Source organism: Etheostoma spectabile, chromosome 4 (assembly GCF_008692095.1).
Source record: "Etheostoma spectabile isolate EspeVRDwgs_2016 chromosome 4, UIUC_Espe_1.0, whole genome shotgun sequence".
In the NCBI taxonomy this organism is placed as follows: Eukaryota; Metazoa; Chordata; class Actinopteri; order Perciformes; family Percidae; genus Etheostoma; species Etheostoma spectabile.
In genome coordinates this window covers 20,904,313-20,928,151 of record NC_045736.1, presented here as the reverse complement: position 1 = coordinate 20,928,151, position 23,839 = coordinate 20,904,313, and the positions used below count along the sequence as shown (strand labels likewise).

The 23,839-nt window shown below is 38.4% G+C and overlaps 1 protein-coding gene across 7 annotated transcripts; it reads right to left on the bottom strand.

The window, feature by feature from the left end:
* Positions 1-584: 584 nt before the first annotated feature.
* elmo2 (engulfment and cell motility 2) lies at positions 585-23,255 on the bottom strand. 7 transcript variants are annotated; one of them, XM_032512574.1, is made up of 23 exons: positions 22,785-23,255; positions 18,824-18,893; positions 18,423-18,520; positions 18,125-18,165; positions 17,413-17,485; positions 17,270-17,320; positions 15,282-15,451; positions 15,045-15,144; positions 14,367-14,518; positions 13,351-13,429; positions 10,511-10,546; positions 10,117-10,167; positions 8,495-8,617; positions 7,765-7,884; positions 7,543-7,647; positions 7,347-7,455; positions 7,125-7,261; positions 6,395-6,558; positions 6,195-6,307; positions 5,985-6,092; positions 5,750-5,832; positions 5,559-5,636; positions 585-4,723 (listed from the first exon to the last, which is right to left on the bottom strand). In XM_032512574.1, the coding sequence occupies exons 3-23, from the start codon at positions 18,498-18,500 to the stop codon at positions 4,721-4,723; spliced, it is 1,974 nt and encodes a 657-aa protein (XP_032368465.1). In that variant the 5' UTR covers positions 18,501-18,520; positions 18,824-18,893; positions 22,785-23,255; the 3' UTR covers positions 585-4,720. The 7 variants fall into 7 exon arrangements, with proteins under 7 accessions (XP_032368465.1, XP_032368464.1, XP_032368468.1 ...); XM_032512573.1 differs by having other exon boundaries at positions 22,789-23,255; XM_032512577.1 differs by having other exon boundaries at positions 14,373-14,518; positions 22,789-23,255.
* Between the last annotated feature and the right edge of the window lie 584 nt (positions 23,256-23,839).

Below are 23,839 nucleotides of genomic sequence, written 5' to 3'. Positions count from 1 at the left end.
AATGAAATTCCTGCATTGCTGTAACCCTTTTGCTTAGCTTTTAGTACCTTGGACCGGGTTGTTCATCTTGCAGTCCATATACAGTAAACTCATCCCAATTCCCACTCCTCTTTTAGCATACATGTGAACAGAAAAGTAATTGTGTTAAATTCTATTTTGAGCTAATATACAATAAAATCTTTTCAATTTACACAATTGTATGGCCTATTTCTGTTGTCTTTCCATTAACATAGTATAAACAACATGACAGACAAGAATCAAACTCATTACATAAAAAGTCACATATTTGGGATAGCTCTGCAGCTCCCTGCCTTTCCTTTTTCAGTTGCCGTTTATCCACATTAGGAATAGGTACGATAACAGCTCAGGACATCTAATACCTACTCAGTAAACACAAAACACAGTGTGTACTTCAGCTGAACTCTTAGATTGCATAAAGGCTGATCTTTGAATAAAAAACACAAATCCTAATTTCTAAAACTCACACTTTTCATATATATATATAAAATGTTAATTGATGTGGTTGAATAGATCCATGTTGGATCTTTAATCAAAAAAGGAAAAGCCTTGGTCAGTAAAACACATTAACAGTAGTTAGACTCTGTATTTATTCACACAAAACATAATACATTTTCTTCAGTAAGGCAACACAATGCTGTATATACAGTACATACAATGATCTATATGTATACCATATTTAGATTTGTTATTTCTTATCTAACATGTCATTCTTTACTAGCACTAGCAAGTGTAAATAAATAGTTTAGCAAGTCATGTAAAAGAGTACCAAATAAACCTCAAGTCATAGTATTAGTACATCCAATGCAACAATCCTTTACACATTCTGGTATTTTGTGGCAATTGATATATTTTAGCTGCAGTTCAATGACTTTATCTAATATAAAATAACGTTTTTTAAGCAGTTGAAGGTGGCCTAGGAAATTTTCTTGTAAACAAAGGTTATGTTTACATTCAGTATTACTGATGTCTATATTTTCAAGTTGGAAACAAACGTGTCATAAAACAATTGCAAAGTTGATTTTATAAGTACTTTACATCCAGTATTGTTTACATCCACGTTTTATAGCTTGCAGTCTTTTTCTATCCCGTCTTTACTGGTGTATTGCCGGTAGCCGACTGCATGTATGTTCGCGTTTGCGTGCACGAGACAAACAACACAGGGACCCACTCATAGAAAAACAGCTCCACAGCACTACTAGAAGTCTAAACCTCCACAGAGAACCTTTACATCCTCCAACATCAGCTAAAAATCAAACAGCAAAAACATTATTTGGGAAAAAAAAATAAAATAACTTCAAATATAATTCTTTTCACAAACAGCATCAACAGTAATGGCAATTTTTATTTTTGCCATTAGCATTATAAGATACATTAACACTGACATCATTAGGTGCTGGAGTGGGTGTCGTTGCTAATGAAAATGAGGTGTTGTGACTTTGAAAAATGTGAAGACCAAAAAACTGTTTTCAGTGAGAAATGTCCTTCCACAGTAATGAGTGTGTTGAATGTACTGTACAGAGTGATACAAAGTGAAAATGCTGTTAGCTCGACACCATTCTCTTTACAGCTGATAAGATTGTACAATCATTTACAAAAATATAATTCTATTCTGCATTAACAAGTGACAGTGATTAGCAGTGGTTTAGAAGATGACAGGACATTAAGTGACATGAATAAAATACACAAACCAATGACACTACGGAAATAAGAAAACATCAAGCAATCATAGTATAATTTATATCACTGTATACAAAGCACAGAATATTGTCTGCTCTTATATTACATGTCACTCAGTCGTTTTTGACCTGCTTCCATTCATTTGAGGGTCATGCTTCTAAAACAGGCCAACAGAGATGTTCTTTTATCCTGTTTGCCTGTGCAGTGTGACAAAAAGTCTGAAACTAAGCCTCAAAACTAATTTAATAATTCCATTACAACGGGCATCAAAGACTCTTGGAACGTCAGAGAAGTTTGTTTTACCAAAAAGAAACACCACTGTAACTTGTCACTATAATCTTTCTAAATATAGTAACAGTATTTCAACCCAAATCTATTTTAGTACTTATAAGCAGTATAAAAACAATTAAAAATGGTTTATAGGACACTATTATGTACTTGTAGCAGATATGATGTTAGATGAGCCAAAGACAAATTTCCATCCTGGTGGACAATAACGTTTTTTTTTTATTATCGGTTAAAAACTGTTACCCCTCCTATGAGGCATTCCTAACTGGTGGCTTAACATGTAATCAGTGTTTGATGACACAATATAACATAGTTGTAATCATAATTATATTTTCAGTACTTTTAAATACATCTATACATAGTTTCAATCATGTAATCATCATGTAAACAGTTAAATGATTTATAACATTGTAAAATTGTTATACTGTAAGCCTCTGGTTCTCAAACTGTGGTACGAGTACCACTGAGGGTACGCAAGTTCCCTCTAGTGGTACGTGGATGGAATCTTTGATGTATTTAAAAAAAGATTTAAAAAAAATTTAAAAACTTAATACCAAGAAATACTACAAATAAGTGTAATATTTTGTTTTGATGTCAGATTGCTACATAGTTACATTCATGAACACAGCGTGCATACTGTACATCCATAATTAGTAATGAGCTGTGATAATAATATTGTAAGCGGTAAGACACTGAGGTAAAATGTATGGTTTAAAAACACTGCGTCATGGCTCCAAACTTTAACTATGAGGAAGAGAAGTGTGGATGAGGAGGAAATGTGGATGAGCATAAGAGCTAGTTGCTACTTAAGCAGCGGCGGAGAAGTCTCCACAGACCCTGCTAGCAGCAAATGATGCAAAACAGTATGTAGATATGACCCGAGTTATCTCAAATTTGGCTTCAGTTAGAGCGGGAAGTACGTTGGGCTGTGGCTGTCGACAACAAATATTGTTTTGAGGAATAAACTTGCCTCCTGCATGAACCATAACCACCATAACGGTGATACTCAGAGAGCCTAATATTTTCTGAAGTGGTAAGTGGTGTAAAATGTTTGAGAAACACTGATGTAAGCCAATATACAGTATGACTATTTTTTAACTATTGAAGATATATGATTATATATTATTTAAACTGTATACTGTTATCAAACGTTGATCAACTGTTCATACACCAGTACATCAGTTATGAATGCTTCATAGGAGAAGTCATAGTAGGAAAAACATTAATTAACACAGTTTATAGTATAATGTGTTGGAACTCATTCATGTAAATGCTCATGTTGCCCAAAATTTCAAGGCAAGGATATCTTCACACCACATACTTGAGCAGTTTCAATTCAATAGGATCTAGTTTTCCACACTGTTAAACAGATCTGTTAATGGTGTGTTAGTCTGAGAAAAAAGTGAGCCGAACAATCTAAAGCAGCACGAATGTTGAGTAAACAGAAGCCGTAAAACGATATTAGCTGACCGCACCATTTTGGTGCAGCTAAAATGATTAGAGTAATAATTAATTAATTGATGAACAGGCAATTAATTTGAATGTTGACAAACACTTAAAAGGTAACTTTAACCTGGAGCTTCTTATCCTGTGTTTTTGTGTCTAACTGACTGATGGGAACAACAATCTTTGAAATTGGTCCAGTATTAAGCAAGACGACTGCAGTCCGCATCAGCAAAACAAGCTACAATGTAGGTTATTGGGCAATTGCTCACCTTCAATTACATCCACAAAAAGTGCTTGTTTTACTCTTACCATGTTTTGATTATTGTTTTAATTGTCTGCCAACATTATGGAAAGGATCCCTACAAAGGTCAATCTTTTTTGTTTAACATGAAACATCACCAAACTTGTTATCGCTAAACCCACCAGACTCTATTCAAATAAAAGTCCTTTCACCAGAAACTTGTTTGATCCCCTGTGTGTGTATCCCTCCTCCTGGGTGAATCTCATTTCAGGATGTGTGAGTGTGTAAACTCTCTGCCCACAAACTCTACCCTACGTGACGTTTGACTGTTTGTCATGTAGAGGGACATACTGAACAAAGTGAACGCAGTATTAAAGCTGGAATAGTACTTATGGGTAATAGCTACTTTATCTTCTGTTGCCATGAAGACTGCACTCACGGTTTAATTGCCCAGTTAAGCCACAATTTGGCTAAAATATATTCGTTCATCCATATTCCCCATCAGGCACAGTATTCCTTCACTTTACAGGCGTTTATACCTTTAAATAGCAAATAATTGGGAGGCGTTGCCTGGAGACTGCACTAATAAATGAGATTCAGTCACAAAATTCCTATTATACCATCTCCGGTACTGCTCTGTAGTAGACTCTGACCTCACACATGTATGCTATTTGACTAACCATACAGCATCACAACACGGATGGAGAGAAGTCTCCAGGATTTTGAAATATTTTTTAAAAAAGTATTCAAAGTAACATTATTACCTTAAATTTATCAAAAGATTGAGTATACTCATCCTTGACAAACAAACAAACAAAAACACACATACACACACACACACACACACACTCAGCTGTAGTTGTAGGTAAAGTTATATGAGCTAGGCTCCTTCGGCACGGGGGCGGGGCTTCTGGGATGGTGATGTTTTCAAGGTCAAGGAGGCGGAGCTTCATCTCCATGCTGATCAGAGTATCTAGGTCACTGCGCGTCAGGTCACTGCCCATCTCTCTGCCCAGCAGCGCACACATCCCATCAGTCCAAGAGCAGTTACTGCTCCAAAACAGACAACACACCACACACACACACACACACACACACAACACACACACACACACACACACACACACACACACACACACACCACACACCACACACCACACACACACCACACACACACACACACACACACACCACACACACACACACACACACACACACACACACACACACACACCACACCACCACACACACACACACACACACACACCACACACACACACACACGCACACACACACACACACATACACACCTAACACCACATCCAGACACAAATGTGTGTCAATAGCAAGTTAGATTAACGTCTTTCATGCACATGTACATGCACTTATAACTTTTGGAATGCAACTACTTTAAGGTTGCACTTTACAGTTCATCAACAATTAGCATTTATTTTGAGTCATGTTTCTGGCCACCTAAGGAATAATAATACATTTATTTATTTTACTCCAATATGTTTTAAATATTTTATATTTTACTTTAAACTTTGTTTTGGTCTCCTCCAACTCCTGAGGTAGTTAGTCGGTTAGTTAGTTAGTTAGTTAGTCAGTTAGTTGGTAACTGTGTTCGTCTACTGTTTTGTATTCGACAGGAGGCATACTGTGGTTTTTTTTGGAGCTTAAAATGGCTGCCTGCTCTGCTGAAAGCCTAGTTGATGAAAGATGGTGCGAGTAAACCAAAACAGTAAAGTTGCAGTCCTGAAAACCAAAACAATAAGCTGAAAGATGTCAAAATGGTACTCAGTACAGTAGTATCACAAAAAGTGACATTACCCATATCTGACCCATTGTCCAAATTAATATTGAAAAGTGCAGCTTTTGAGCTTACCTCATACTTGTTGGGCGCAACAAAATTGAGTGTCTCATCGGGATCATAGAGGACAGAGAAGGCTAACTCCAGCACCTCCTGAGAGAAGCAAAAGGTACAAACAACAAACTCAGTGACAGCAGAAAAATGAACGAAAGAACAGCCATGTGACTAGAATGACAATTAAAAACCACAACCTCAAATAATATTACCTTGTTTTGTTTCAGAGCGCTTTTTTCTTTCATATGAGGGCAATCCTTTCCGGTCACCACAGACTTGATGTCAGACACGGGGACTGGGAGGAATTTAAAAGAAACCAACTTAATAATTAGAGAACTTTATTAAGTTTTATTAGTGAATGTGTCATCATGTGTGTAATAAAAACTTTATTAGCTGGGAGATGGAGCCACTTGAACAAAGAATAAAGGCTGAATAAAGGAATCTTACTTTTGTCACTAAGTAGCTCAAAAGGCACTTCACCCTGAGGTGACTCATCGAGGTCTCCATAGTGCAGCACTTTGTGATTCAGTGAGAGTCTGCAGAACCAAAACTTCTCTACAAAAGAGGCAGGTAACACAATGCATAGCTGATCATCAACAGCAGTCGTACTCCTTCAGCAGAAAAAAAGCAAAGTGATTATATTGATACCGTATGTACCTTGCCTTCGGCGGTTCCCCAGCTTGCGGAAACAGCTCCCCTCACATAGCCGGTTGAGTCGCTGTTGCTTGATGAGCTCCAAGATCTCGGGCTGAATTCTCTCCCGCAGCTCACTGGAGGACAAACATAGCATGAGCCACAGGGACAAAGACACACACACACAAATGTGTACAATACTATACTATTTTCTACAGACTGACATGATGGGAGGAGACTGGAAGTCGTCTTGGCTCATTCTCTCTGACTGGCGAAGACGCAGAATCTCTGAATAGTTGAGGCCTCGCAGTTTATTCTTCAGCTGGTCTAAAGATGACGGCTTCATCGCCAGAGCCCTGGTGATCTGCTCACGGACCACTTGCATCACCTGCTCAGGGTTTAAGCATGCACACAAATGCACGGAATGAGTTGGCAAAGGTGGAGTAAAAACATACTTCTGGTTTTTAGTGAACTGTGAACATTTTCAAGTTGTAATTCATAGAAACATTATTTTCCCAATCAGAAACTCATTATGCTCACATACATCTTTTGCCCATCAAAAAGCATGAATATTTCAAATTCTATGTCCTAGATGGTTCCAGGTCTTTTCAACAATAGATTCCTTGTCCTTTTAAATAAATGTCAGGACTAAGTACTTTGAATCAAAACAGACAGCATTAAGAATATAATTGTCTGGTAATATTTAAACCAAAAACCTTTCAGCTGTCTGCTTCAGTGGGCTGAATACAGCATCCACCGTGGTTTTGTATCTGTATTTACAAGTAGAGAGGATTTTATTCTATGAAAACTTCAGTTCTACAAAGTATAAATACCATATATATACTTAACAGGTGAGGTATGGGAAAAGAGGCAAGGACAAAAAGAAAGTTGGGTATATACATTATTTATAAATGCATAAATATGAATGTGTTAAAGAGTGCTTTAATCTATGACCTTATTAAAGTCCTCAGCTGTGGCCCTCATCTCCTTCCAGGTTTTATTAAGTAGTTGGATGCAGACACAGAAGAACTCCTCCCATGCCCGGTCATGAGTGAAGAACATAGGATGGTAGTCGTTGCAGCCCTCATTAGCTACACAAAAGAAAATACATTAGAAAAAAACAAGTAGTAAATTCATATACACTGTCCTGGGCTGAAGTAATGATGATCTACTTACGCAATTCTCCAACCTGGAGGATCTCGCACAACATTCGAGTGAGTTCGATGGCACAGCGTCCAAAGGGACATTCGTGCTTGTCCTCACGGCTGCTGTTCTCCAGGACAATCTGTCACAAGTGAGAAGACATGTTAGATGTGGCTGACTTTTCCACCTGTGTAAGATGAGCAAAGTCATGTCTGAGACAAAAACTAACCCTGATGTATGTGTCCTGGTGAACCTTGGCAAGGTACAGCATGTTGTCCAAAGCCAGCATTCCCGGAGGAGTCTGGGTGAAGTCCATGGCCGGATTCACATGGTTCTGAATTTGAGCCAGGAGATAATGAAGCAGTGTAATTAACTGTTTTTTATTCAAATCTATTAATACAGCTCGTTTTACAAATAATATAGAAGAAACAGATCTGTAGTGAAGACTCACAGTGAACCCCAGCATTTTATAGTCCTTGGAGTACATGGCCTTTCTCTTTTCTGTACCGGTGGGGTCATTTTCTCCATCAAAAGCTATCTTTCGCAGCTCAAAAATGATGTCTCTCTGAGCCTGAACCACAACAAGACAACATGTTATCGGCATATCAGCATAAAAAGTGACACTATAGCAGCAAAATAATGACTTTTGATTATTTTATTAAAATAGATCAGAAACTGAGTTCAGGTACGTGGAACTTTTACACAGTGCACTTTGTGCTTCAACTTTGTAAACAAGCACTGATGAATACAAGCAGGAAAATGTTATTTTTTGGCTTTTATTGCCTTTATTGACAGGACCGATTTAGTCAGGAAATTTGGAGAGAGAGGAGGATGACACGCAGCAAAGGGCCGTAATCAGCAAGGACTAAGCCTTTCAACCAGGTGAGCTAACCAAGCGCCCCCCAAAATCTAAATTTTGTTATTCCCTTTTATTAACTTGTTACTCTTAAAGTAGATCTAAAGGATGCAGATCACCGTTCAATTGTTACTTAATTTTGTTAATTTTGAAATACCTTAGATGATTTCTAAAATTCACTTTTTTATTATTTTATATATCATGTTGGAGAATGTTTTAACACAGAAAATGGCATTATGGAAATACATGATCCAATAATCGGCCGAACAGAAAATCCATTATCTATCTAGTATCTAATCTATCTATATAATAATCTAATATTTACCTGGTCGTTGGGATCCATTTTGGTCATCATTCGTTCTTCCAAAAGGTTGAAGGTCAACACCTGCAGCACATACAGCTGATGTGCCATTTCTGCTTTGATTGGTCGATTTCCTCTGATAACATGCTGGAAAAAAGAGCACTAAATTAATAGAAAAGTCTCTACTTCCGCTTCAATTTGTGCACAGACACACAGTCACAGTCCTCCACTAAAGGGAGAAAACTAAAGGTTGTTTGTAACGTTTGGAAAAAACCTTAAGGCTTAAGACAGACGCTGATAATGCTAAATCATCTTTATGGACTGATTACACTCAATGCATAATGCATTATGACAAAGAAAATAATGTGGCATGATGAAGCACACAGAGTCCAACAGGTCTCATTAACAGTGCACAGATTGGCTGCTTCAGGATGTTTCCGGGGAGAAGGAGTGCAGCGTCTTCCTCTCTCACATTTGCAGCCAGTTCAGTCACTCACTTCCACAAGAGTCGGTTCCAAAAGATTTTCTTCCACTTCACGGACTTGCCATATCACATTTGTTGGTACTGTGTTACAGCTTTCCAAGTGCGTGAATCTTTACCTTTTCTGAACTAGTGTTGCCTGGGAGGAAATTTCCAGCCCCCCAATGACCACAAAACCCCAGCATAGAATAGTCTCGAAGATGGTGGACAAAGGCTGAACAGAATTTTATAATATATAATAGGCCCTATTTTAAGGATCTAAGCGAACAGCATGCTACAGGACAGGTGCATTTAGGGCTTGTACAAATCCACTTTTGCTACTTTAACGGCAGAAAAAAGGGTCTGTGTGCCAGTTGCATGGTCCAAAAGGGTTGTACTTAGTGTCCAAACTAATCCTAGGTGGGTTTCGGGTATAACATGTAATACACCAATCAGAGTGTCATCACCCATTCCCTTTAAAAACAAGGCGTGTGTATATCTTGGCACATCAATTTTATGATGGTGGATTTGCTAAGCAGGAAGAAGAGATTTTCACGAGCAGAAACTGATTTGATCAGTGTGCGTGAAGTGAAAGCACGTGAGCAGATCATATCATAATACTATTTCAAATCGTAATATTTTTATCTTTTGCATTTTTGAGAGCTGCTGCGTCCCTGTGTGTGTAACAAGCGTAGTGTACACGCGTTGTGCGCGAGCCTAGGCTCATTTTACTAATGCACTGTTAAAATAACAATAAAGTGCTGCATTATCATTTTCTGCTACCACAAGATAGCAATACGCCAAGAATGCGCCTGAACAAACCTCCCTGTAAGACCTGCACACCCATGGGCGCAAAGATGGGTGCATGTGCATTTGCTATTTAGACGACGTGGGCGCTGGACGGGAAATTGACAACTATGTTTGCTTAAACTAGCAAAGACACTTGCGTCGGGCTTTGCGTTATGCTACGCTGCGCCGGGTGCAAGATTATACAAAAGTCCCAGAAAGTTCCCATTATTTTAATACAAACACTATCTCTGAGAACTGCTCAAATCCTACATTCACACATAAATATTTTGCAGCCATCTGAAAGCTAAATAGCCAGTGAATCAGAGCGTGAACTCTGGTGTGCAGCTGTAATAGCCCTTCAGTACCTTCAGACTTTCATTTCACAATTAATACTCACGTTGAGGATGATGGAACGCAGGTGTTTCTGAGCCAAAGTGCTTGCCATTTCCTGAGAGCAAAGAGATACATTATTCCAAACACCACAGGGCAGATGAGGGAAGATGCTTTAAAATACAGCAAAGCAGTGCCCAGCAGTTACTTAACTCAAGTCTACTGCTGAAATGCGGCAATACTCTGAAGCTACATTTCCACCACTGGTTTGAACCTTTTGACCTTCACACGTTCTGTATAACATGACATCTTCAATCTGTCAACACAGTCTGTCTGCTGCTGCAGCAAGCTATGGTTCTATCTTAATTTGCAGTGGCTTTCCATGACACAAAAAAAGATAGGAGGAAGAAAGACAGGCGGGGAGAGGACAAAATGCGATGCTGTGGAATGTGTCTACTCACAGTAAGGTGCTGCTCCAGCGGGTTAGTATACTCCTCCTACAGGTTGAAGGGAGGGAGGAGGGGCGTGGGTGTAACAATGATGGGAACAAAGAGCGCACACACGGACAATGAGATACAGGGATACATCGCAGACACAGCATGCAAGAAATAATAACATAAAACAGCATGTCAAATAAGAACATCAAGTGGTCACAACATAACTGTTTAAAAAAAAAAAAAAAAAAAAACTTCACATGGCCTACATGCAGTATCACGCCCACACATTTATGGGTTTATGCAAATGGAGAGAAAGGATCTCACAAACCTAAGAGCTGTAAAATGTGATCAATCCATGGAGGTGAACTTTAAACCACCATTTATGCATTAAAATCACAGTGATGTCCTGCTAGCTACCGTAGCTGAGATTTTTATCATGTAACCTAACTCCATTCTGATTACATTTATTAATGTTAGTAATCAGTTCAGCAGTGCCAGCAACATACAGTATGTACTGTATGACCCTCTGCTGTTTTATATTTATAACAGCAGCTGAAAATAAATGCATTTTCAAGGACAACTGTCCGGGCATAGTTTGTGCCATTTGTCCCACATTCAACACACAATAAAAAATAAGGCAAATAACAAACCAAATTTTTGTTTATTTTGAAAAAAAGGAAAGAAAATGAAAATAAATCTTTTGAGTTAGTTGTTAAGGTATGGTTTTTAAATTACACTGCATGGCACTTATTAGACTGCTACAAGTTACAATATTTGTTTGTGTTTTACTTTGTTTTATTGCGCTGTAAGATATAATTAGCAAGTTTCTACCATTCCATTTTTATTCTCTGTATTTTTCTCCAATTTTATACCTGACATATTATTTTTTCGGTCTATTAAAGAGCAAGGCTTAAAATAATTGACATAAGTAACACATACAAATGAAATATCAACACGGAGAACCGTAATTATAAACGACACACAGGGGACAAGTGACAATGTATGAAATAGGATGAACACTGCAGTATACTAGTGCACTGTGTGAGCTGGGACAGAAGTTATCACCGCAGGGTGAGCAGAGCACAGACAAATGAGACATTATGACAGTGTTGAGCGACATACTGGAAAGATATCCAAAGAAGCACTCGCTCCTTTAGCTTTTGTACATCTGGTTGCACTACAAAGATATTTCAAAATTAGAACGCATCCATTTGGGATGTTTCTGTCTGACTCTAATAAATCAAGCAGAACTTAAGGAGAATTCCGGTCGATTCCAACACGTAGATTTGTTGTTTGTAAATTTGGAGTGCTGTCGGTAGACAGAAAAACAAAAACAATTGGTGCTGCCTACACCAAGTTATCCTTCTGCTAGAGTTAGCACCCAACAGGCTTGAACAGGGCAAGTTTTAAACGTGTCTTTAGTCTCTCAACATGTTCAAAATGTCATTACAAGTGCCTACCCATGTGCAGTGATTCCTTCTGAGTAAACAGTGACTCTGACTGCAGTAGATGTGACAGAAATGCATTACAGTTTTGTTAATCCATACCTCCATTTATTTTTTGTTTATTTTTTTATTGTTTATTCTCTTGTTTATTTCCTGTTTTCCAGGGAAATCCACATTAGGCGATTGTCGAACTCATACAATCCAATATTCCGGCTGCAGCAGGTCAAAACTTCAAGAGCCCCCATGCACATGCGCAATAGCTCTTGAACTGCAGTTCTCTTGGCTCCACTGTCCGGTCAGGTTACAGCCTGTATCTACATAGTCATTACTAAGGACATAAAAACGGCAAATCTTTTTTTAGTGGAAAAAAAAACAAAAAACATTTTGTATGAGTTCGACAATCGACTAGTGTGGATTTCACTGGAAAACATGAAATAAACAAAAGTATGGATTAACACAACTTTTATGCCTTTCTGTCACACTTACTGCAGTCAGATTCGCTGTGTTCCCTCGGTAGGAATCACTGCACATGGGTCGGCACTTGTAATGACATTTTGAACCTGTTTAGAGGTTAAAGACATGTTTAAAACTTGCCCTCTTTAAGCCTGTTGGGTTCTAACTCTAGCAGGAGGATAACAAGGTGTAGGCAGCAAAATTGTTTTCATTTTTATTGCTACTGACGGCCCTCCAAATGTATAAACAACAGAGCTACTCGAAATCGACCGGAATTCTCCTTTAATAGTCACATTTTAGTATTTTTGGACGTTATATGAATAATTGTTTATGCCACATTTGTTAATTTTTGCCCATGCTGCTAATGCTAGGTTACATCTCATCATCATCTCAGTGGATTTTTCCCACTCTACTCCATCATAAGCTCATTGTCAACTATGTGTTCCACTGGCTGGCAAAGAGTCCAATCCTTAAGTTTAATAGAAATAAGAACTTTTCACAAAATATACAAATCAATCCTTAATTACTGCATTCTGCTCAAATCCTATCCCAGCTCTTTGTCCTCTTTCAGCTGGTCTACCTCGCTGAGCTATTCTTAAATAACTGCAGCATAACAAATTCACAAACTGCAAAGGAAAGCAAGTACTATTTTGAGTGAGTGTGTATTACAGCAATGACTGTCAGACAGAATCATGACAGCTGGCAGACAGACTAACTAATCAGATTAGTTTGAGTAACCGACTGCTGCAAACATTAGCAGCCAGGGTGGGGCAATACCTGCAGCTCTTGAACACCAAAACATGTCAATAATTTGAATAAATGTCAGTCTATTATGTATGGGTGTTTTTTTTTAAAGCGTAATGTGAGGATGGAACATTGTTAGTATTCTAGCTAAGTCTATCTATTATGCGTATTCAGTCCTTTTCTCTAAGAAAGCACATTGTGCTTTGAGTTCTGGGCACTCACCTGCCGTCTGTCCTCCGGTGCCTTCAGGAAAAGAGCATTGATGAGAGCGATGGCGTAGGTTTGGATCTCTTGGTTTGACCTGAAGGAATATCAAGCACGTAACAACCAGTTAGAAGCATCGTGCTCCACAACTGTCCATACAGAGTTTAAACTATATGCTAACAACTATGCTTATACTCTGCTACTATATACTTAACAATTCACCTTACTTTTTTGCTTTCAGTACTAACACTTGGGATGGGTGCAGGATTTTTAGAAGCCCCTCTTTCACACAAACAGCTTTGAATAATGGTATGTTATTCTAAATTTTGTTAAATGAGCAGTAAAAGAGTATCAGTAATAAGTCTTTGGCAATATCTTTATTGCCATAAAAAGACCAAAAGTAACAATGAATGGATCCTATTTTTGCATAATAAAGCTTTTTCCTTTGAGCTATAGAATTCTTTTGCTGTACACAAACTATTACAAAACACATCTAAGAGTCCCAGTGTTGCAGTGTGACACAATTAAGATGGATTATTTTTAGCAATTCCACATTCATCATCCTGCTGCTGTAAATATACCAAATGAGTACTAATCTGCTGCTGAAAATATTCCCTAACATGTGCACTATTTGCTTCTGATTGAGTCACGTTTGCTTAAAACGTACAGTGCCCAGCTGTTTTAGGAAATGATGTACATAAAGTGTATATGTGATATGTTTACATTTTCAATAGGAACCAATGGGCTCGAGGTTGAGAGCCTCAAATAGGACTGATTTAGTATTGAGAGACAGGCTAACGCATTGTTGGGTTTTGTTTTTTTCATGGTCAATAAGAAAAATATAGAATAACATCAGCCGTGGTGTTTGATTGAGGTCATCTAAACATACTGAACACACCCTTTAAATAGTGCCACAAGCTAAATATTTTTTTATTTATACTTTATTTCCTAAGTTTCCCCACACTGCTACATTCACTCATCTGCCCCCCAAATATCAGAGTGCGGGACGCCCCTGTGCGTGTGTGTGTGCTCACACTTGCAGGTGCCCGATGAGCTGTCCCACGGTGATCTCCTGTGCCACTCGATGGTAGAGGCTGTGACTGTTGAGGACCATACTCTCGAGGATGGCTAAAGAACGCTGCAGGATGGACACGTCTACCATCGGCTGGTTTACATAGCCTGCAATCTGAGTGAAAACAGAGGAGAAGACCAAGCGACATGAAGATGACTATGAATCTTTAACAGCACCAACTGTGTGTTTCTGAGTCAATTCACCAAGAGCTTGTAATCCGTAAAAATCACCAAAAGTAGAGTTCTCTCTCCTTATGAAAACGTAAATCTATCTGTAAAAGATAACTAAATCAAGTACATTCTTGTAGTAGCTGTATCTCCTTTGAAAAACTTTGTAAATTATTTTTGAGTGTTAAAAAAGCGCTAAATAAATAAAATGCATTATTATTATTATTATTATGAGTTTAAGTTTACCCCGAGTGACTGTCAAGGCCACAAAGTTTTCAGAAGAAAACATACTGTAAGGAGCTCGAAATAATGTGAGGAGTTGCTAGGCAACAGCACCCACTCATTTCATGCATGTAGGCACAAGGTTGGTAAAGTCATTAAATAAAAGCTATGAATACAAAGGAATAAAAAAGACCATGACATTTTAAATAGTGCAGATTTGTCCAGTGGGCTCATTTGCTGGAGTAAGGTACCTGTTTGATAAAGGAGAGGGAGATAAGGTCCCAGGAAACAATGCCATGATCCATTAGCTCCAGGAAAGCAGTGAGAGTGAAGGCCAGCATTTCCCCAAAGCTGGAAGAAGCAAAGAACAGTTAGTCATATCATCCGACCAGGTCTGAGTACAAAGAATTAATCAAACATATACAGTTTATACTGTGTATATATAAAGAAGTAAAAATTTGAAAAAAGAAGTAAGAATTTGTGCTCACTGGGTGCCACTCTCAACAAGACGTGCAAGCGTCCCAATGCCCTCCATATTAATGAACTCGGCGGCAAAGGTTGGGTCTGCAGACAGCTTGGCGAGCTCTTTCAGAGCCTCCAGGCGAGCGTCGATACCATGGGACTGGATTCTTTCCAAAAGCTGACGAGCAGCACGAGCCTGTCAGACACACGAAGGAACATCACTTTCCCAATAAGTTTACTTCATCCACCATTACAGACCTAAGTACTTGTTGTTGTTTTTGTATATCTACATTCTTTTAGTTTCATGTATTTAAACACTGATGCATTGTCTCCATATAGTTTCAGTGCTAAATAATTCTGAGGTCTAGCTGTTATATATTATTATGTATATGTTGCCAATCAACATGGGGTGCCATAAGTAAACTTGTTTTCAGTATTTTTGCATTTCAAGGAAACTTTTACCTGTACTGAATTTATTTGATGAAATTAAACTCTATGAAAAGCAGTACATGTGTCACTACCCGATGTGAGTCGAGTGAAGATGTGAGTCGCGCATGATCAGATTTAAACGGTTTACGGCATAACGTGTCATACTGAAATTTGTGAAATCCATAAAGTAATAAACTTTTCTCATTACAAAATATAACAGAAGATGGATGATGTAAATTGTAGCTGCCTTTGTCTGAAATAATGTTTTGTGTTTAGATGACTACAAAGGCTAGAAAGCAAATAAAACATTAAAGGCATGAGGCACAGAACATGAAGAAATGCACTATTATAAAAGTGTTTCTGCCACTTTCACAAAGTCAAATTTAAGACTTTTTAAGACCATTCTAAATGTAATTATAAGACACATATCACAACATCCCCCAAAAAAAAAAATCATCGGAAGTCAGAGTACAATAACATCTTTCAGATTTCCTCATTTGCGACATGATCATCAAAAGCGACATGGAGGTCCCGTACGGGAGTTGTTCGTACGGAGCTCTTATGTGGGTCTCGTCTAGGCAGTGTGGAGGTAGTGCTGGTGCCAGGGCTGGAGCAGCCAGATACTTGGCAGAACTGGCTGATGGCTATCATTTGCTGGAGCCAAGTAGCGCTAAACTTTCACTTCCCTGTAGCTAAAGAATACAATCTGTTTAATGTCTGTGGTACAATGCGAAAGAGACTTTCGCCAATAACACAAAAGATGATTGGCTGCAACATAAGTTGCATGTTGATCTTTTTTGTAGTTGTAATACAGGGAATTATATTTGGACAAGCAGAAAAAAGGAAAAACATTCTAAAGGGTTGTGGAAGCATTTCAATGAGCATTAGAGGTAGCATTACATTACATTAAAATGAGTTAAGATCCAGAACAAAAAACATTTGCAAATGTAATACTTTTTAAGGTCTTAAAGGTTGATTTTGAAATTTTAGACTTTTTTTTACTTTTTAATTTTTCTAGACCCTGTGGAAACCCGATATAAACAACTTTTAATATAATAGGTCAAAGTCAGCCAGGAGGTTGGCCATGAAAAAGACCCGAGTTGTAATGAATCTGAATGATTCCTTAAAGAACAGCCTAGTGCACAGTGCATTGGGTGGCACTTTGTTTTGAATGTTGTAGTGGTGGAGGCGTGAGGTGAACCCACAGTGCATTCGGGAGAAAGGGTGGGATTAGGAAGAATATATTATCATACATTACGTGTAAATAAAGGGTGTTGGAGGCTGGTATCCACCATGGCAAATCACATCAACCCCTTTCATTTTTTTCAAAACAGTGCTCTCTGACCATCATGTACTGTCAAGTCTGGTTATCGAGTACAGACAAGCGTGTCTTAAGAGGAAACTTGCAAGACACAAATGTTTTAAGACCTTGTCAAGTCACTACACAATGAGAATTAGAAGATTGAGCAAGGAGCCAAAATTCACACCATCTACCAGCTAACTGTATCTCATTTTAAGGGAAATTACAATTTCAAAATGTTCCAATAAAGCCACAACTGAACAGAAATGAACAAAAGCGACTCACAGGGGAAATGGCTAATCGAAGGATGGTCCCGTTCTTGATTTCACCACGGCTCTATGAGATAATATAGGAAGAATTGTTTTACATGTTCAACACCAATTTACATGCCATCAACACAAGCTTAGAAAGAAAACAGTGAAGCTCACCTGCTCAGTAATATAAAGTTGAGGGCCATCAGCATAACGCAGAGCAAACTGCTCGGATCCTGATAAAGACCAGCTGAAGATGAGGACAGAGAGAAGAGGACTGTTAAGAAGTCATTCATTAGTAAAGTGTTAGATACCTAAACCTAACTAAGGAAGCAGTGGGAGATAAAGTAAACTTGTTTTAGTGCAGTATACTTTTGTATGCATGAACAAAATGTTGTTGAAAGTTGACATTTCTCCCTCCAGCAGCTCTATTAACACGGGTGTCAAAACTGAGAGAGTGGAGGAGAATTATTCGGTGGGTGGTAACAGTGAAGTGCAAAGAATCCTCAGTTTAAAACGTAAAAGGGAAAAGGGAGGCAGTGGGTAGATACAGCCAAAAGGTGGATGGGTGAGATAAAATATGCAATATTCATCACTAAAGTTCACGACAAAACACAAAGACAACAGTGCAGCACAAGCAGACGTGAGATAAAAGAAAGACATAATGGGTAAGAATGGTTATGTAAGGTTTCAACGGTCAGATCTTTTCTCTGTGCGCAAACCACCGGAATGCTGCGATACAACTGGTGTCTACACAACTGCAACTGCATTTGTTTTAGTCTCACATCATAGGCGTTTGCCACTATTCAATCAATTGGCAATTAAACAGAAGATCAGGGGAAATAAAATTCATCAGGAAACTATTCAAATGTGTGGGAGTAATGCTTACCCATCACATACTTCCCGTATAATTGAGGACAAAGGTCTTTTCTGCAAAAAGAAAAAAAAACATTGCAAACATATAAAAAGACAGCATTACAACAATGGCTGCTTATGTTGAGAGCACTAACTAAAAGATATCTTAGCAATACTCATGCCTTTCACATTCATAACAAATTAAAGCATGATTTCCTCCTTTAAAGATTACATTACTTTCTAAAGGTTAAGCCACTAACAGCTAACAGAAGTTGAGTTATTAGAGGTAAACCGGAGATGTGTTTAATGTCACATTTTACGCAAATACAGACCTGGTCCATCTCTATAAGCTGAGCATTAGCACCGGGCCATTCAATAGCAACCTTCACGATGTCGGCTGGGGGCGGCATGGCTGTCTTATTGCAGCACCCTACAGACGAAGAAGGAAATTAGTTTTCTCTCAATACAACTTGACCTCTTGGACAGTATTTGACACCAGTTGTTAAAACCCATTTTATATCACTTGAATACTAAATTAAAATGATAACTACTGAATCTTGTTTGACAACTCACCTATTCAGAATGTAAGACTAATTTCATTGTTGTTAGTGCTTTTCTTATTCTGCACTCCTACAGAATGTCAAAATGTTTGGACTCTGGCCAAGTAAAACTAACTTTGGTTTTCAGTCTAATGATAACTTTCAGAATAACATGAACTGACGGTATACATCACCTAATGGAGAAGTGTTGAGGGCCTCAATCCCTGTCACAGTTCTGCTGTACAAACCACAGAGTCAGCTCCCCTGGGAACACAGAAACCCACACAGCCGTGGTGTCAGTGCAAAACCTCGTTTTCCTTAATTCCCAAAAGCTCAGTTTGCTCCATCTTTGCATTTTCTCTCATCTGAATCCATCAGTGAACAGATCAATAAGCATGACTGTTTTACAAGACCACCCACACACACTAGGCGTTGGGTTTTCTGTGCTTCATTGACCTTGGCATGTTATTATTATTTACACTCCATTTGTGTTTAACCTTTCTAACATTTTTGCTCAAGAGTCCAACCAAATTGGTTTTGTTTCAATCGTTGCACAGCTTTGAAGAAGACAAACTGACATAACATGTAACATAACTATTATATGGTGGGACCTATTGTGTCTGACCCCTATATTATCACCCAGGTAATTTAGAAATATCTTGCTCACAGTCCTTTAACGGTCCAAATTAAGGTATTATGCTGTACCAGCTGAGATATTGTAATCGGGTTTTTCAAAAATCTCATAGTGTATATTGATATAACCATAAACCTCAAACTCCCATCCCATTTTGATTTTGAGCGATGAATACATGAATTCAAAATCACATTATACGTACAGCATGCCCCAAAAGTTGTGCAGAGATAACTACTACAACTTGGAAGAAAAAGGAATATGACTATAGTGGCTATCTGCTCTCAAATTGCATTTTAATGCTGACTCTCATTTGGATAACGTATTTATACTGATTACATTTTTTCAACTTTTTAATACACATCATTATTCACCCCGAAACATGTCCTACTTATTATATTAGCTACATTACCTCACTTTTAGCACTTCATTTTACTGGTGCACTGACACTTATTAAACGTGTTTCATTATTTGCTCTGAAATACAAGAGGAAGAGGAACACAGCAGCGACCAGTGTTTGGCAACCAAAAGAGATTTCTCTTCTTCTGGGAGCATGAAAAGCTGTCAGACAGACTCTGCTGGTGATTGAAAGTCAGTGGTAAAGATGAAAAGAGACACTGCTGTTCCCAATGCCTCTTTGGATTCAGGTTGTTTTCAGGATACAAAACACGTTGTTAGGCCTGCACGATTAATTGTTATAATATCGTGATCTCGATTCACCTTGTTCACGATTTCATTTTTAAATAACTTTGATTGTAAAAAATAAAATAAATTTAAAAAAAACTTTGATTCATTTTTAATTTTATGAGCCAACATTGACTGTATAACATAGATTTTAAAGCGCTGCAATGCTCTCCCTTCTCTTCATTGAAGCCTCTATGTTTACAGACTTGTGGTGATGAGGAATGTGCTTTAGGTGTAAAAAACAAAATCTGTGTTTGGTACTGCCAATTTGTTGTTTTTTTGTCATGGTCAAAAAGAAATCACGACAGAGAATCATGGACTCAATTCCAAGCAAAAAAAATCGTGATTCATTTATTCCCCGAATCGGCCACGCCTACACATTTTAGGACTTACAGCTGCTCAATTCAAAAACAAATCGTAATCATCAAACTTCTACGGATGGACTAAGCTGGACCAACCTGAATCAACCACCGGCTTCCCAAGAGGTTTACCAGTACTACATTCTCTCTAGCACAGTCTTTCTGAGTTTGTCTGATCTATAAATACCTGTCTGTTCTACACATCATTGGTCATAAATTAAAGAGATCAACAGACTGAGATAGGGTGATGTATATGTGATTAACATGAACAACAAACTAAATTGGATTCCGCAAATGATACAGAGGCAAGACTACCAATTAAATTCTCCAAGCAGACTGCCCATCCCATCTCGTAGCCTAGCCTAACGCGTAATCTCTCAGCCTTTCAGTAAAAAGATTGTTCTTGTACTAAAAAAACATGGCAAGAAGGTTTTCCAAAGGTTCTGGTGCTAATCCACATCTTTTAACAATGGCATTTGGCTAAAGACTTGCAAAATGTTAAGCAGTGCTATAGCTATGTTATCTATGCAGCAGTTATTTTCCTGTGTGTCCAAACCATTGTACAGCATGTAGGACTATATCCGTTTTTAATTTTGACTGTACTTGGCCAGCGATTGCCTCTGGCCCTGGCTCCTTTCACTGCAACGACAGGAACTGTCAAAAACTGTACCAGTCACTTAAACACAGTTCTTTCTAGTGTTATGGATTCAGTTGAATTTCTTTCAAAGGTCTACACAATTGTTCAATGATGAAACATGTGCCCTTAAGCAGACATGCAGGAGAGTGGAGCACAAATGGCATAAATCATACTGTTTTTTTAGTTTTATACCTCTTATGGCAGGACAGTGTATTAAATTATAAGTATGCTAAAGCAGCCTAATTCTCTTGCTTAATCAATGACAATGACCATAATCCTTGATTTATTCATCAGACAAAAAAATGAAATGAAATACAAACTTAGTTTCCTCATCCCCAGTTACTTCTGCAGAATATGCAGTGCAATAATCATATGTTCAATCCCTGTTCTCATAAACTTCGAGACTCTCTCTCTCTCTCTCTCTCCTGGCTGTCGGTGCCCCATTCCTGATGTTTTGATGATCTTTGTCTTCCAATAGATTCAGCTTCTCCTCTTGTCTCTCTCTCTCCCTTGTGTGCATGTTGTCCTTGTCTCTTTATTTCTCTGTGTGAATGGTGTGCTTGAGCTTTGCCTCTTGTGTGTTTGTGTACTCTATCCTCTTTCGGTTGTGTGGTTCACCACAACCAATGAGGATCAAAAGACAGAGGTTGTCATATCCTGTACAGATTGTAAAGCCCATTTAGGGAAATCGTGACATTGGACTATATCGGCTATATAAATAATAAAGTACGCAAGAATGCAAAGAGCCCTTGAACATTTATACTTATCAATTACACCTATGCTTTTCCTGCTAGGACTTTTGGGGGTGGTCAGCAAAGGACAGAACAGAGATGCATGCTGATGGCAACTATAAAGTGCATTGTCATTGTACAGCACAGGCTGCAAAACAAAATTAAGTTGTAGTCCTTTTTTGCAACACAAGAAAAACAAAAAGAGTCGTGCATTTCTGTAGTGATGGGAACTATTTTCTATCCTTAATAACGTTACTGATGATTACTTTACTGGTTGGGTTACATGGCTGTGTACTGGGCTGCAGTGGGCCTACTGACTGGGAGGTTTTAACAGAGACCACTTAGCAACACATTTCGCCGCACGCGCTGCAGTGGTAGCATAGCAACAACAGCGAAGGATCTCATGCCTGAAAAGAACTCCCACCCTGTGGTCTGAGCTTCGATCCAAAAGACTTTTCTTCTTCTTTCTGTCCCCCAACAGCTACTTTTCACTGCGACCCGGATGTTTCTGACGCCATTTTACTATTCTTATAATGTGGTTTGGGGCTTCTGTCTGAGCTGCTTTTCATAAAAAATAACGTAGCCTGTGAAGCGCATAACTTTTATGATAGCTAGTTAGCTCGTGTTGGCGCCTCCTCTGGTCATGCGGTGCCTATTTGGAGATGTCTGCTCCGTTAGTAAAGAAAAAACAGCTTTTACAATTGTCCTTTATCCCCTTCTCATAAAAAGGTAATTAAAATGACAAAAGTGACTGCTACAGTTATTTGGCATTAAAACGCGATGATATTAGTCACCCGCTTGCATGTTAAGACCGTTTGCTGGCATCATCTGTTAGCTATTGTCTCACAGACGTCTGAAGTCTGTTATTGCCGTCAATACACGCTTCTTGTATCATAAACTTATACGAAGGTGTCAGGCCTAACTAATAGGTGATCGATCAGGCTGGGCTGAAGCTACGGTAACCACAGGGAGCTCACACACTGATGCAGCAGCGGCTGCAATTTGCCACCTTGTGATATTTAGCGAAATCAATCACAAGTTGGGTATATTCAACTGCGGTAACGTTACCAGCTCTCGCTATTCTCTGTGTGAAAGTAACATTAAGCATCAAACTCACTCGGATTACAGTCCGTACCAGGGCTATTCCTCAAAAGGCGGCCAGTGTTATTCAGTCATGCAGCCAGTCTCTGCCTGCTCCTCCATTGCAGTCATGATGGAGCCTGTCTCCGGGCGGCTGTTCAGATGATGCTCCTGATGCTTTCTGGCTCTACTTTAAAACTGCTGTATGATTTTACAGTAGCCTTCTTTGCTGGTAATGTGTGTCGATGCTCAGTGTTACTCACCCTGTGACTGGGCCATTGATGATGTTCTCTCAATAAATCTCTCTCCCTCTCTCTCGCCAGTGAAATACTTTTGGAAAGGAGACACAATTCCACGCCTTGTAGGCGGGACACAATGTAAATGTCACCGTCTGCTAATAAGGAAGGCTCTTCATCTAATTTTTTGCACACTCAAATTGTTTCTGTATGTAACGTTAGGCCTATTTGACTTATGTAGGTGCGGTATTGTTTGACATAGTTAGTAAGTCTCAATGAGACATCCTACCAGGAAATAAAATGGAACCCTACACTGGATGTCGGTGTTCATGTAGCCTATTTAAAAAAAAATAATAATAATAATTATAAGTTAATTTTTTTTTCTTCCAAAAGTGGTTTGTACCTTTCAAGCCCAAACTCGGAAACCCTAAAGCTGAAAATCTCATTAAATCAGATGAGGTCCATATGTTTTTTAGATCTTTGAATGCTTAATTTTGCTCAATATTTAATTCTAATAAAGCAAACATTTGAACGTTATGAAAAAGGATTTCACAGATGCAGATTACCAACAAAAACAGCCACATACACATCCATAAATACTGTCGGGTTCTTTCTTTTGTTAAACTGTGAAAAGAAAATAATGGCTATTCTTTTAAATTTCAACTTAATTTTTAGTATCACTATTTTTTTTCCCATGGTCACTACAATTTTGTAGCAATCACAAAGGCCATAGTTTTGGTTTTCAAATATTTATCTTTATCTCTCTAAAAGTTCTATCAGGAAGCAATGCATTTCATATAAATTTTGAAGAAAAAAAACAAAAACATTGTACGGTTGGAGAGCCCCCACGTT

Excerpts from the sequence above, each read along its gene's own strand:
- elmo2 (XM_032512574.1), bottom strand. The coding sequence starts at position 18,500 with ATGCCGCCCCCAGCCGACATCGTGAAGGTTGCTATTGAATGGCCCGGT. Across the intron at positions 15,452-17,269 it reads TTCGATTAGCCATTTCCCCT|GCTCGTGCTGCTCGTCAGCT; the intron begins GTGAGTCGCTTT and ends TGTGTCTGACAG. Across the intron at positions 14,519-15,044 it reads CCCTCTCCTTTATCAAACAG|ATTGCAGGCTATGTAAACCA; the intron begins GTACCTTACTCC and ends GTTTTCACTCAG.